We start from the raw sequence: 12650 nt of genomic DNA, 5'->3' as shown, positions 1-12650 counted from the left end.
GTTCTGTCTGATCTTAGATGAAGTCATACTGCCTATGGCTGGAGAAGATCATAAAAATATTTTTCATCCATCTTGTGATTATTAATGTGGGGCCTGAGATTCAAAGCCTGAGGGAAGAAATTATTGGATAATTCCACAGGGGAGTGAAGAGTCTTGTCAGGAAGAACTTGGGATGATTCAAGGCATAGCTCCAGTCACCAATAAAATTCTAAACAAACATGCACACACATATGAGCTGTGCACATCCACACTGGATGCTTGGAGTTCATGCTATGATGCTCATGTGTGGCCAGATATGTTGTTAACATGCTGTTCTCTTGGATTTTTATCTCTTGCTTTCTGCAGATTCCTGTCCTTGAGTGCTACTACAGCAGCAGTGAGTGCTTAGTCAGAATGAATTACCGTTTAATTGGTAAAGGAAATGTGGTGATTACTGGGTTTTTTCCTGCATATGCTATCTATCCACTCAACAAAACTGATTGGCGGATGATTAAATTTAACAGAGATTTTATGGTTGAGTATGTCTTTTTTCCATTTATTCATTATCTAACTTTGACACTCATATGCCTTGATGGAAGTATGGATTCCAACATCATTTTTCCTCTCTTCCATTCCTAGATCTCTTCTCTGGTGCTGTCTTCTTAGTGACTCATCTTGTGCTTTCAAGGGGGAAATGAGAATTTGGGTTTTATTCATTTTTTCCCACAGTAGACAAGGGGGAAGATCCCCCATATTCTCAGCCAAGCCTCTTACTCCTCAGGATTTGGATGTTTTCAATATTAGCTCTACTGTAGATGGATTAGATAATAAAAGTATGATAGAGTATTTGGTGGGACTCTAGAAGTCTAGCTCTGCCCCTGTGAGAAGAAATGAATGCCACTGGAGTTAGTGGCCAGCAATTTCGTTGTGTGTGAGTGACAAGTGTTATGTGTGTTTGCTGCTCAAGATTTTGGAGCAGGGATGTCAGAAATAGACAATCGGACCAACTTTCTGCTTTAGAAATATCTTCATCTATTTCAGATTCTTTATCTGACGTCTAATATTTGTATTATCTGATAACTTAGATGCTTACCTGTTTGCGCCATGAAAATACAGTGTGTATTTGTTCATTGTTATGAATGTGTTTCTGTGTGCCCCTCAATTGTGACGGAGCCTCTGAGGACTGCTTCTACTTATTCTCATAGATGCAAGATTAAGACATTGTGTCAGACAAGTCTAATTGAGGTATCTCAGGTTCTGCTAGAGAGAAACAATCATGTATGTTAGGGTCTAAAAGAAGTCAGGTGTGTTTTATCTCGCACTGACCTGCTCACAGCTATAGGTAACCAAACAATAAGTGTCTGAAAATGAGAAGTGCAGCTTGCTCTCAAGTCTGAACTCAACATGGAAATACATATTCAAGAGTTAGGTTGGAGGCAATGGGTGGAAAATCACCTAAAATAAACATAAGACTGAGGATGGATAAATGTCAGTATGGCAATACTGTGTCTACTGAGCTGTGGCTGTGAAGAAAGTAATCAGTTCAGCAATGGAAGAGGAAAAATGTTCAAGCAGGGAATGTCATTTTACATGAAGGATATTGTAAAAGGTTAATTCTGAAATGATACAATGAAGGCAGCAGGGGAAATTTAAAAATTGGCAACTGGATAAAATATTCTGTGGAAGGGTCTACTGGCTCCAGGGATCATTGCTTACTTCATGTGAAGTTAAGAAGCTCTATGGTCTACCAGACATTTGACTTTGTATGCAGGAAGGAGATGCATCTGCTTTACTGCTGTCCTGTTAATAATGGTGTCTCTGTTATTTCCCGTTCCCCCTCTTCTTCTCTGCTCTCCAATCTCAGCAGCTCAGGCACCACTGTGCATCAGCCTAAGTCCCTCTTCAGCTTATACAGCAGCACCCCCATGCCTCCAAAGATACTGTAATAATGTGAGTTCTTTGTGGCTGGGTTGTTTAATATGTAAATGAAGAGAGTGTTGTGTAAGTTTGATTTAATATCTTATGATGAAAAAATAAAACTAAAATAAACTTGCAATTATAAAAGCTACAAAAGCCAATATGTTTGATTTAGACAACTCATTTTCAAATTATGCTTTTCATAGAGAGTGAGGTATATGCAACTATATACACTGCAAGGATCACAACTGTTGTCATGCTTTTGATAAACTTTTTACAAAGGTGTGGGAAAGTATATATGTAATTACAAAAGTGTATTGTTCTGTCCTTCTCCAGTTAAATTTCCTCATGTTCTAATGGTAGAATTATAAGTATATTCATCTACATTGCCATAACTACAAAAGATCATGAGTTCTGGGTGTAGCATTATTTTCTATTTCACTCTTTTTGTGTGGACTAATTATCTAATTGGATTTTACTTTCTTGTTGAAAGATGGTCAATAAATATTTGATAAGTACATATTAATGTCTAATAGGTACAAAACATGTCTACCATCTGATTAAAACAGATTAATCTACATAAGCACATGTTGATGCACACTATAGAATCTTTTATGCACAGTGGTTAATTTCCCTGCAAAGTAATAATGATATATAGTTTCTCTCACTGGGTATTAGTGTGCTTTTCCTTAACACTAACTTAGAAATATGGCTGACTTAGTATGTCCAAGCTGCATTGCATCAGTTATGTGTGCATTTGTGTATCAATAACTTCAAACAATTCATGTACTAGATAAACATGAAAAGTCAGATTTTAAGATTTTTTTCTAGTTTACTGTGGATATTCACCATTTTTCAGTATTTTTCAAATTGAAGGACATAAATATCTGGTTACAGATTATTTGAAAATATTTTAGAATGTAAGGTTTATTGTAAATATTTACAATATTTCATTCTGAAGGTGTAAAAAAAACAAGAACTTTTAATTGTACAAAGTCTATTTATCTTTCTTAATTAAGGAATTTTTAATTCATTTTACATACCAACCACAGATTCCTCTCTTTTCCTTCAGCCTTTCTACTCCCTACCTACACCCCTTTCCCTCCTCCAACAAGGTAAGGCCTCCCATAGGGAGTCAGCAGAGCCTGGTCCATTCAGTAGAGGCAGGTCCAAGACCCTCCCCCTGCCTCAAGACTGTGCAAGGTGTCCCACCATAGGTAGTGTGCTCCAAAAAGCCAGCTCATGCACCAGAGATGGATCCTAATCCTACTGACAAGGGGCCCCTTAAGCAGATCAAGCTATACAACTGTCTAGCTTATGCAGAGAGTCTAGTCCAGTACCGTGGAGGCTTCACAGTTGTTGGTCTAAAGTTCATGAGTTCCCACCTGTTTTGTTTGTTTGTCTCTGTAGGTTTCCCTATCATGATCTTGATGCTCCTTGTTCTCTCTTCAAATGGACTCCTGGAGCTCAGCCAGTTGCTTGGCTCTGTATCTCTGTATCTGCTTCCATCAGTTACTGGATGAAGGCTCTATGATGACAGATAGGGTATTCAACAATTTGCTTATCTTTTATTCTTGTTCATCTTTGGTCATGAATCCCTAATCTAAAATAACAGGGGGAAAAACATGTTAAATATACTACAGCTTTTTCCTTTCATAATAATTCAGACTTTCAATGATTGGGTTTTCTCTGAAAATAAAAAGATTAGGTAAATATCAAGTTGTAAATTGAGTTACCTTCATCCATTTTATTTAGAAGAATGAATATTTATTGAATCTCTTTGGCTATAGAGTGCAAATGATGTGAGGCTGGAAACACTTAGCAACCCACGTAGGATCTTGATGCTTTCCTGCTTTTCCTACTGACCAATCTGTGAATTCTGACACCATTCTCATACTTCTTAAAATATTAATAATTATCAATTATCAAAACTATATTTTCAGTAATGGCACATCTTTTCTGTTTAATCCTCGGTTATTTGCACTGATTTCTTTAAGCTTTGAATTGCCATGGTTCTCAGTAATATTATACAAGCTCATAGAATTTTAAGCATGTTTTGAATATATTTATTATCATGATGTCAATATCTATTTATGGAGTAGAGAATGATAAATCGTCATATGTAAAAATGTACAGTGATTAAATTATGGAGGTTAATATGTTCTCCTTTCAACTTTAATCATAATTATATATTTTCTGGCAAACCATGAACCATGTACTATCCAAACCAAGTATGTTGCTGGATATTGTGGTGGTGCACACCTATAATTTGAGCATTTGTTTGGCACAGACCGGTTTTCAAGGCAGGCTTGGACTATATAGAAAGTATAAGGAAACCCAAATAAATATTTATATATTTAATAATAGCATTCCTTTAGAAAAATCTTTCTTGATGCTCTTAAGTGCAAGAAATACTTTGTAAGTAGACCAAATAAAACAACACAGTTTGTGAATATCTTTTAATAAAAAATTATATTTAATAAATTTAAGAGGGGATATAAAATCCTATGTAGTTGACCACAGTGATTTTGTATCTTGGGTTCCATGAGAACAAAATTCCAAGCTCCACATCTGTGTGCTCACAGTGAAACAGAGAAACATTCTCCCATTTTTTGCATTGATGTGTACATAATGCATAGAAACATAAAGTAGTCCTTATTTACATCATCTGTGCTCTATAGTTGTTTAAAAGCTTTTAAATTAATATGTTTTGTGTTGAAACTGTCTTCTCAAGATTTTGAGCATCATAGCCTATTGGTTTGTATAAAATAATGTTTCTGGGCCAGACACCCATGTTTTGAGAGCATTTTGAAAGTATTGTTTCATGTGGGTGTGTTGTTGAAGGCTGCTATATGCACAGTGGACCAGCAGTAATTTCTGTAAACACATCAGCTATCTAGAGAATTAGTAATGCACTAGGTGTGTTCAATATAAAGATGGAGTTGACTTATGATGTTCTTTGACTTCTGAATTTCTCTATTGAGGATTTTTATTCTGTATTACTTGTCTGTCGAAAGTGGGGAATTGAAGTCACTCACCATCTCTGTTTTGGGGTTGATCTGTCCTTTTGAATCTAATACTGTTTCATTAGTGCAGTTGGGGACTCCTGTGTTTAATGTGTACATGATTAGAATGTAATGCCCTATTGTTGGATTTTTCCCTTTAATGAGTAGAAAGTATGCTTCACTATTTCTTCTGAGTAGGTTTTGTTTGATGCCTTAGTTATCACACCTTATGAGTTACGCATGCTAAGTTTTTACTTGCATTTGCTTGGGATTCTTTTTCCATCCTTTAACTGTAATTGAGGTCTATCATGGTTGTGAATTGTGTTTGTAGGAGACAGAAAAATCCTGGGTATTGTTTTCTGATTCAATCTATTTATGTTGTCCATGAGATCATTAAGTTACTATTGGATGGTATGTATTACTTCCTGTCATTTGTTGTTGTTGTTGTTTTGAATTGTTCTATTAGATGTCTATTATTCAGTATTCTAGAGTTGTTCATTGCTCCCTACCATCTTGGATATATTTAGCCTTTTCTTCAGACCTAACTATTCCTTCCTGTTTCCTTTGTAGAACTGGTTTAGTGGTGATAATTTCCTTCAACCTCTTTTATCATGAAAATTTTTCTTTTACCTCTTTCTATGAGTGACAGTTTTGCTGTTTATATTAGTCTGCTGGAGCACTGGTGCTGTTTCATGACTTGTAGAACATCCATCCCTTGTGGCTTTCTAGTCTCTACTGAAAGAATCTGCTGCTATTCTGATGGGTCTCCCTTTAAATGTGACTTCATCTTTCTCATTTGCAGCTTTCTGCATCCTTTTGTGGCCCTGTATACTAACTGTCACTACTATTTTATTATATTGTAAAGCTTTTTGTGGTCCTCTATATTTGGAGTTCTGCAAAATCAAATAGATGCAACATATGCCTGTAGAACATTGCAACCAAAAGCTAGAGATTACACATTCGTCCTTGCAGTTCATGGGACTTTCTGCAAAATACACCATATATTAAGATAAAAGCAAGTCTCTGAAATGCAGAAAAATTAAAATCACATCCTGCATTCTATCAGTCCTTCATGGACTAGATCAGGATAGAAACAACAAAAGAAAAAAGTGAAAAAATAAATTTATGGACGTTAAGTTACACAAAACTGAATCAAACTCAATTGAAGGAAGAAATAAAAAAGGAACTTGAAAAATTCTAAGAGTTGAGTGAAAATTAAATCACAAGATACCTAAACCTGTGGGAAAACTGAAAATGGTCATAAGAGGAAAGTTTTAGGGCACTGTGAATCCACATCAGAAAGTCTCAGAAATCACAAATTAACAACTTGATGAGACACCCCGAAAGCCTTGAAAATATAAGAACAAATAACAAGTCATAAAGGCAAGTGGGAAGAGATCATCAAAATCAGGGCAATAATTAATGACCTACAAATGAAAAAATCTATACAAAGAATGAATGAAACTATAGATAAAAGACTGACAAAACTTGAGCCAATTAACAAAAACATAATCAAAATTAGTAAATTTTATAATAACTATATTTTTTTATATATTATAATAATATCATAATAAGAATCACAATTAATAAAATTAGAGATGGAAGGGAGACATTATAACAGACACTGAGGATATTTGGAGAATTGTAAAGAGACATTTAAAAACATATATGTTCCTCTGAATTGAATAAGTTTAAAGAAATGAATAAATTTCCAGATATACATATTTTCTACCGACATTAAATCAAGATAACATTATTAAGTTAAATAGACCCATAACATCCAGTGAGATCAAAACATTAATTAAAAATCTTCTATGTAAAAAAAAATTCAAGATCAGATGGAGTCAGTGCATAATTGTACAAAACTTTGAAAGAAGATCTTACACTAATATATCAAAAAAGGAGAAGAAAGAACATACACTTTATGAAATCAGGCAGTATTACTCTGATTTCAAAAACATACAAAGACCCTACCAAAAATGGAAAAAGTATAGATTAGTATCTGAAGAACATAGACACCAATCAAATGCTTGAAAACTAAATTTCAGAACACACCAAAATGGTTATATGCCATAATCTTGTTGTCTCATCCAAGACATGTTAGGCTGGTTGAACATTCCTAAATTAATTAATGTAAGACACCATAAAAAAAGACTAAAGTACAGAAAAAATTGATCAGCTGATTAAAGGCCTCTGATAAAAACCAAGAGCATTTCATGATAAAAGTCTAGGAGAAAATAGGGATACAAAGAATGTACCTTTGTACTATAAAAGTAACATATAATAAACCTACAGCTAGCATCAACAGAAATAAAAAAATAACTGAGTATGTTTCAATAAACTTCTGAAAAAGACAAGGAGATCCGTCCTCACCACTTCTGTTTAACATAGAATGTGTATTCCTACCAAGAGAAATAAGGGAAATGATAGAAACAGAGAGGTTACAGATAGGAAAAGAGCCAAAGCATCTTTACTTGCAGATGATGTAATGAAATACCATAAAAGATATTGAAGACTGTCTCAGAAATCTATACACTTGATACAGACATTCAGTAGCACAGCAGGATACAAAAGCCTCACAGAAAATGTGATGGACAAATGCTAAACATACTGAGAAAGAAATCAAGAAACCAATCCCTCTGAAAATAACTCCCCAAATAAAGTATCAGTGGATAAGTGTAACCAAGGAGGTGAAAGACAGATGCAATAAAATCTTTAAGACAATGAAAGATTTTTAAAAAGCTACTGTTGTGTGGTGTTCACTAGAGAATTCCCAGAAGTGGGTTTAAGCCAAATGAAGTCTTTATTAGCTGGACAGGGCTGCACCAGGTGTTTGGGATCACAGTGCAGTCAGAAGCCTTCTCCTGGTGAGCTGTTAAGGACAAAAACCATGTTTTTGATTGAACAATGGAATGGAATTGAGAATATATAAAGACATATAAACCCACACTCATATAGTCACCTGATTTTTGTCAAAGAGAGAATAATACTATTGGTCAAAAATATGGAATTTTTTTAAATGCCAGCCACACTGAATCGCTACTGAGTAGAGTAAGGAAAATCCAACACTGTTCAGGTGGCCAAGAACATGAGACTAGATAGGCCACAGACCTAGGCAGAAGCCAAATACTATTGTTTTGCTATAGGAATGTAGAAATAAAATGACTCCATAGGGCATTTTGCTATATACATAGATACGTGTTTTACTCAGCCATCACCAGAGAAGTTACCTGCAAGTGTAGCATAGTCAGTCCTAATGGGATGTATTCATAAAACCCATTCCCTTGTGTCTCAGGGAATGCTGCAGAAGAGGAGGTGGAAACATTGTAAGAGCCAGGGAAGATGAACAACACTGAGGAAACAAAGTCATCTCAACCTAGCAGGACTGCTGTACATGTGAACTCAGATAAACGCAGAAACTTGCCCAGGACCTGTACAGTACAAGACAGATGCAGGGCCTGTGCTGAGAGGTGAACACAAGTGAACTGAGTGGACACAAGCCCCCTTTTTTAATGCAGAAGCTATCTCAAAGCTATCACAAGCCTCCATCCCTAACCTCAGTGGTAAAGAGAAAATTAGTTTTCTCTAAGGGAGACTTGATAGTTATACAAAGTATTCTTTTTTTATTTTTGCGTTGTTTGGTTTGTATTTCCTCTTATTATTAAAATTTTTTCCTATTTATTTTACAAACAAACTACAGATCTCCCTTCCCTCCCTCCTCCCACGCCTTAGGCTTCCCTTCCAACCCACACCCCATTCACACCTCCTCCAAGGTAAGGCTTCCCATGGGGAGTCAGCAGAGACTGCTACATTCAGTTCAGGCAGGTCCAAGGCCCTCTTCCTACACCAAGGCTGTGTAAGGTGTTCCACCATAGGCACTGGGCTCCTAAAAGCCAGCTCATGCACCTGGGACAGATCCTGATCCCACTTCCAGGAGGCCTCTTAACAGTTCAAGCTAAATAACTGTCTGGCCTATGTAGAGGGCCTAGTCCAGTCCCATGGGGACTCCATAGCCTTTGGTCCATAATTCATGAGTTCCCACTAGCTTGGTTTGGTTGTCTCTGTACGTTTCCCCATCATGATCTTGATGCCCCTTCCTCACAGAATCCCTCTTTTCTCTCATTAAATGGACTCCTGAGGCTCAGCCTGGTGCTTAGCTGAGATCCAGTCTCTGGATCTGATTCTATAGGTTACTGGATGAAGGCTCTATGATGACAGTTAGGGTATACACCAATCTGATTACGAGGGTAGGTCAGTTCAGGCACCCCCTCTACTATTGCTAGTAGTCTAAGGTGGGGTCATCCTTATGGATTCCTGGGAAATTCCCTAGCACCATGTTTCTCCCTATTCTTATGATGTCTCCATCTATCATGGTATCTCTCTCCTTGCTCTCCCACTCTGCCCCTCTTCCAGCTCAAACTTCCCATTCCCTTATGTTTTCAACCCCTATCCATGCCCTCCATTGCCTACCCCACTCATGCCCAGTGTGCTCATGAAGATCTCATCTATTTACCCTTCACAGGGTCCCTATTAGGGCCCTCCTTGTTTGCTAGCATCTCTGGAGCTGTGGGTTGTAGTATGGTTGTCCTTTGCTTTACATCTAATATCCACTGTTGAGTGAGTACATACCATGTTTGTCCTTCTGAGTCTGGGTTACCTCACTCAGAATGATATTTTCTAGTTCCATCTATTTGCCTGCAAACCTCATGATGCCATTGTTCTTTACTGCTAAGTAGTACTCCATTGTGTATATGTACCACAGTTCTCCATCTTCTTTATGTGGGCATTTAGTGCTATGTATGAATTTTTCTCTTAACACTTCTTTTGTAGTGTCCCATAAGTTACCCTATGATGTACATTCATTTAAGTTGAATTCTAGAGAATATTTAATTTCTTTCTTTATTTCTTCCTTGTCCCAGTGGTAATTCACTTGTGCATAATTCAGTTTCCATGTTATTATAGGCTTTGTGTAATTTTTTGTTTTTGAAATCTAACTTAAAGGCATGGTGGTCAGATAAAACACAGGAGGTTATTCCATTTTTTTTAATCTGTTGAGATTTTCTTTTTGTCCAAGCATGTGGTCAATTTTAGAGAAGTTTCCATGGGGTACTGAGAAGAAGGTATATTCTTTTTTGTTAGGATGGAATGTTCTGTAGATATGTATTAAGTCCATTTGAGTCATAACATATATTACTTCACTCATTTTTCTGACAAGTTTCTCTCTGGCAGACCGGTCCATTGATGAGAGTAGGGTGTTGATGTCTCTCACTGCTAGTGTGTGGGATTTGATGTATGATTTAAGCTTTATTGATGTTTCTTTTACAAATGTGGGTGCCCTTGTTCAGATGAACTTCTATAGTAAATAAATAAATTTGGGGCATAAATGAAACTTCATCTTGGTGGATTTTTCTTGTGATAAATATGTAATTTTTTAATTTTTTTATTGATTTTAGTTTAAAGTTTATTTTGTTAAATATTGGGATAAGTACACCAGCTTATGGTGTACTTAAATATGGGATAAGTCCATTTGATTGGACAGTCTGTTCCCAGGCTTTTACTCTGAGTTAATGTCTGTCATTGAAGTTGAGGTGTGTTTCTTGTATGCAGAAAGATGGATCGTGTTTTTGTATCCATTCTGCTAGCCTGTGTCTTTTTATAGCTGAATTGAGTCCATTGATATTAAGGCATATTAATGACCAGTGATTGTTAATTCCTGTAATTTTTTGGTGGTCGTATTCTGTGTTTCCCTTTTCTTGATATTTGTTAGTGTGGGATTATCTATTACCTATGTTTTCATGTTTGTATCTAACTTCTTTCGGTTGGATTTTTCCTTCTAGTGCTTTCTGTAGAGATGGATTTGTGAATAGGTATTGGTTAAATCTGGTTTTATCATGGAATATTTTGTTTACTCTGTCTATGGCAATTGAGAGTTTTGATGGGTATAATAGACTAGGTTAGGATCCATGGTCTCTTAGTGTCTGCATTATGTCTGTCCAGGACCTTCTGGCTTTCAGATTCTGTAGGTGGAAGTTTTCCTGTATCCCTGCTGGCTGGCAGTAGGGATAAATCTCTCCCACTTGTGTCCTCCAAGTAAACATACAGAGGCTTATATTAATTATAACTGCTTAGCCATTAGCTCAGGCTTATTACTTACTAGCTCTTACATTTATATTAACCCATAAAAATTCTTATTTATGTGTAGCCAAGTGGCTTGGTACCTTTTCTCAGTTCTGCCTTGACATCTTGCTTCCTCTGTGTCTGGCTGGTGACTCCTGACTCTGCCCTTCTTCCAAGAATTTTTTTAGTCTTCTCTCCCTGCCTGTACTTCCTGCCTGGCTACAGGCCAATCAGCATTTTATTAAACCAATGTACAAGAGCTTTATCCCACTGCACTGTCCCTTTTCTGTCTAATTCAAAAGGAAGGTTTAACTTTGACATAATAAAATTACATATAATGGAATAGTTACCAAGCAAAAGTTACAGTTACAAGATCTAGTCTATTTGTATTTGGCAAAATCAGTGAAAATATTCCATTATCTCTCTTATTTTGGTGAGCCCAAAATGTACCTGATTCACTTTCTATCCTAATTTATATATTACCAACAGAAAACTATCTTATTATGTCTTTCAAATTTTTATATTTTATATCTCCTTAATGAGTTTCTTTCCTGAAATTTCATAGCAAGGAAATTTATAACTATAACTATCTAATCTTCAACTCCTTCAGAACCCCATGTAGGAAATAATATTACCTAGTTAAGCATGAAGTGCAAACAAGAGACTTCCAAAAAGTGTGAGTTGGCAGAAACAGCCAGCTGCCTGGAGAGTCGCCCAAGGCTTCTCTGCAACATTGGGACTTCATCTTCAGCCCACAGGCTTAGCATATCTGACAGACTCATTTGTGAAGTAGGATGTACACAAGGCCAGCAGCTCGACCTCACATTTGGTGCAAGTATTCCATTTACCAGATAAACCTGAATTCCACCAGTGTCCTTTCATGGTTCAGGCTTTTAAATTCTGGAAATTGGTGGTGGTTTTGGAATTTGGCTGCCTATTCTTATCAGCTTGTGCATGGTTTCCTCTCCTTTATTTTAATTAATTAATTAATTATTTTTATTTTTTAAATTTATTTATTAAATTTAATTTTACATATCAGCCACGGATTCCCTTGTTCTCCCTCCTCCCACCCCATCCCTGCCTTCCCCCCAGCCTAGCCCCCATTCCCATCTCCTCCAGGGCAAAGATTCCCCCAAGGATTGAGTTCAACTTGGTAGATTCAGTCCAGGCAGGTCCAGTCCCCTCCTCCCAGGCTGAGCCAAGTGTCCCTGTATTAACCTCAGGTTCCAAACTGCCAGTTCATGCACTGAGGACAGGTCCCAGTCCCACTGTCTGGATGCCTCCCAAGCAGATCAAGCTAATCAACTGTCTTATTTATCCGGAGGGCCTGATCCAGTTGGGGGCTCCTCAGCTATTGGTTCATAGTTCATGTTTCCTTTCGTTTGTATATTCATCCTTGTGCTTTTTGCAACCTTGGTCTCAAAAATTCTTGCTCATACAAACCCTCCTCTTTCTCACCAATTGGACTCCTGGAGCTCCACCTGGGGCCTGACCATGGATCTCTGCACCCGGTTCCCTCAGTCATTGGATGGGGTTTCTAGCATGATAATTAGGATGTTTGGTCAGGTGGCCTTCGAATACTTCAGAGATCTATTCAGAGGGCCTGATCAAGTTGGGGGCCCCTTAGCCTTT

At 37.0% G+C, this 12650-nt stretch overlaps 1 protein-coding gene across 1 annotated transcript in view; it reads left to right on the top strand.

The window, feature by feature from the left end:
• The first annotated feature begins 306 nt into the window (after positions 1–306).
• LOC114688201 (vomeronasal type-2 receptor 116-like) overlaps positions 307–12650 on the top strand; it is a 29425-nt gene continuing 17081 nt past the window's right edge. Inside the window, exon 1 of the mRNA XM_028862824.1 lies at positions 307–518. Within this exon, the coding sequence (XP_028718657.1) occupies positions 307–518 (212 nt within the window). The remainder of the gene's footprint in view (positions 519–12650) is intronic.

The sequence above is a fragment of the Peromyscus leucopus genome, chromosome 1, assembly GCF_004664715.2.
Source record: "Peromyscus leucopus breed LL Stock chromosome 1, UCI_PerLeu_2.1, whole genome shotgun sequence".
NCBI lineage: Eukaryota > Metazoa > Chordata > Mammalia > Rodentia > Cricetidae > Peromyscus > Peromyscus leucopus.
Note: the sequence above shows the minus strand (reverse complement) of the source record. Positions and strands in the feature narration are given on the sequence as shown.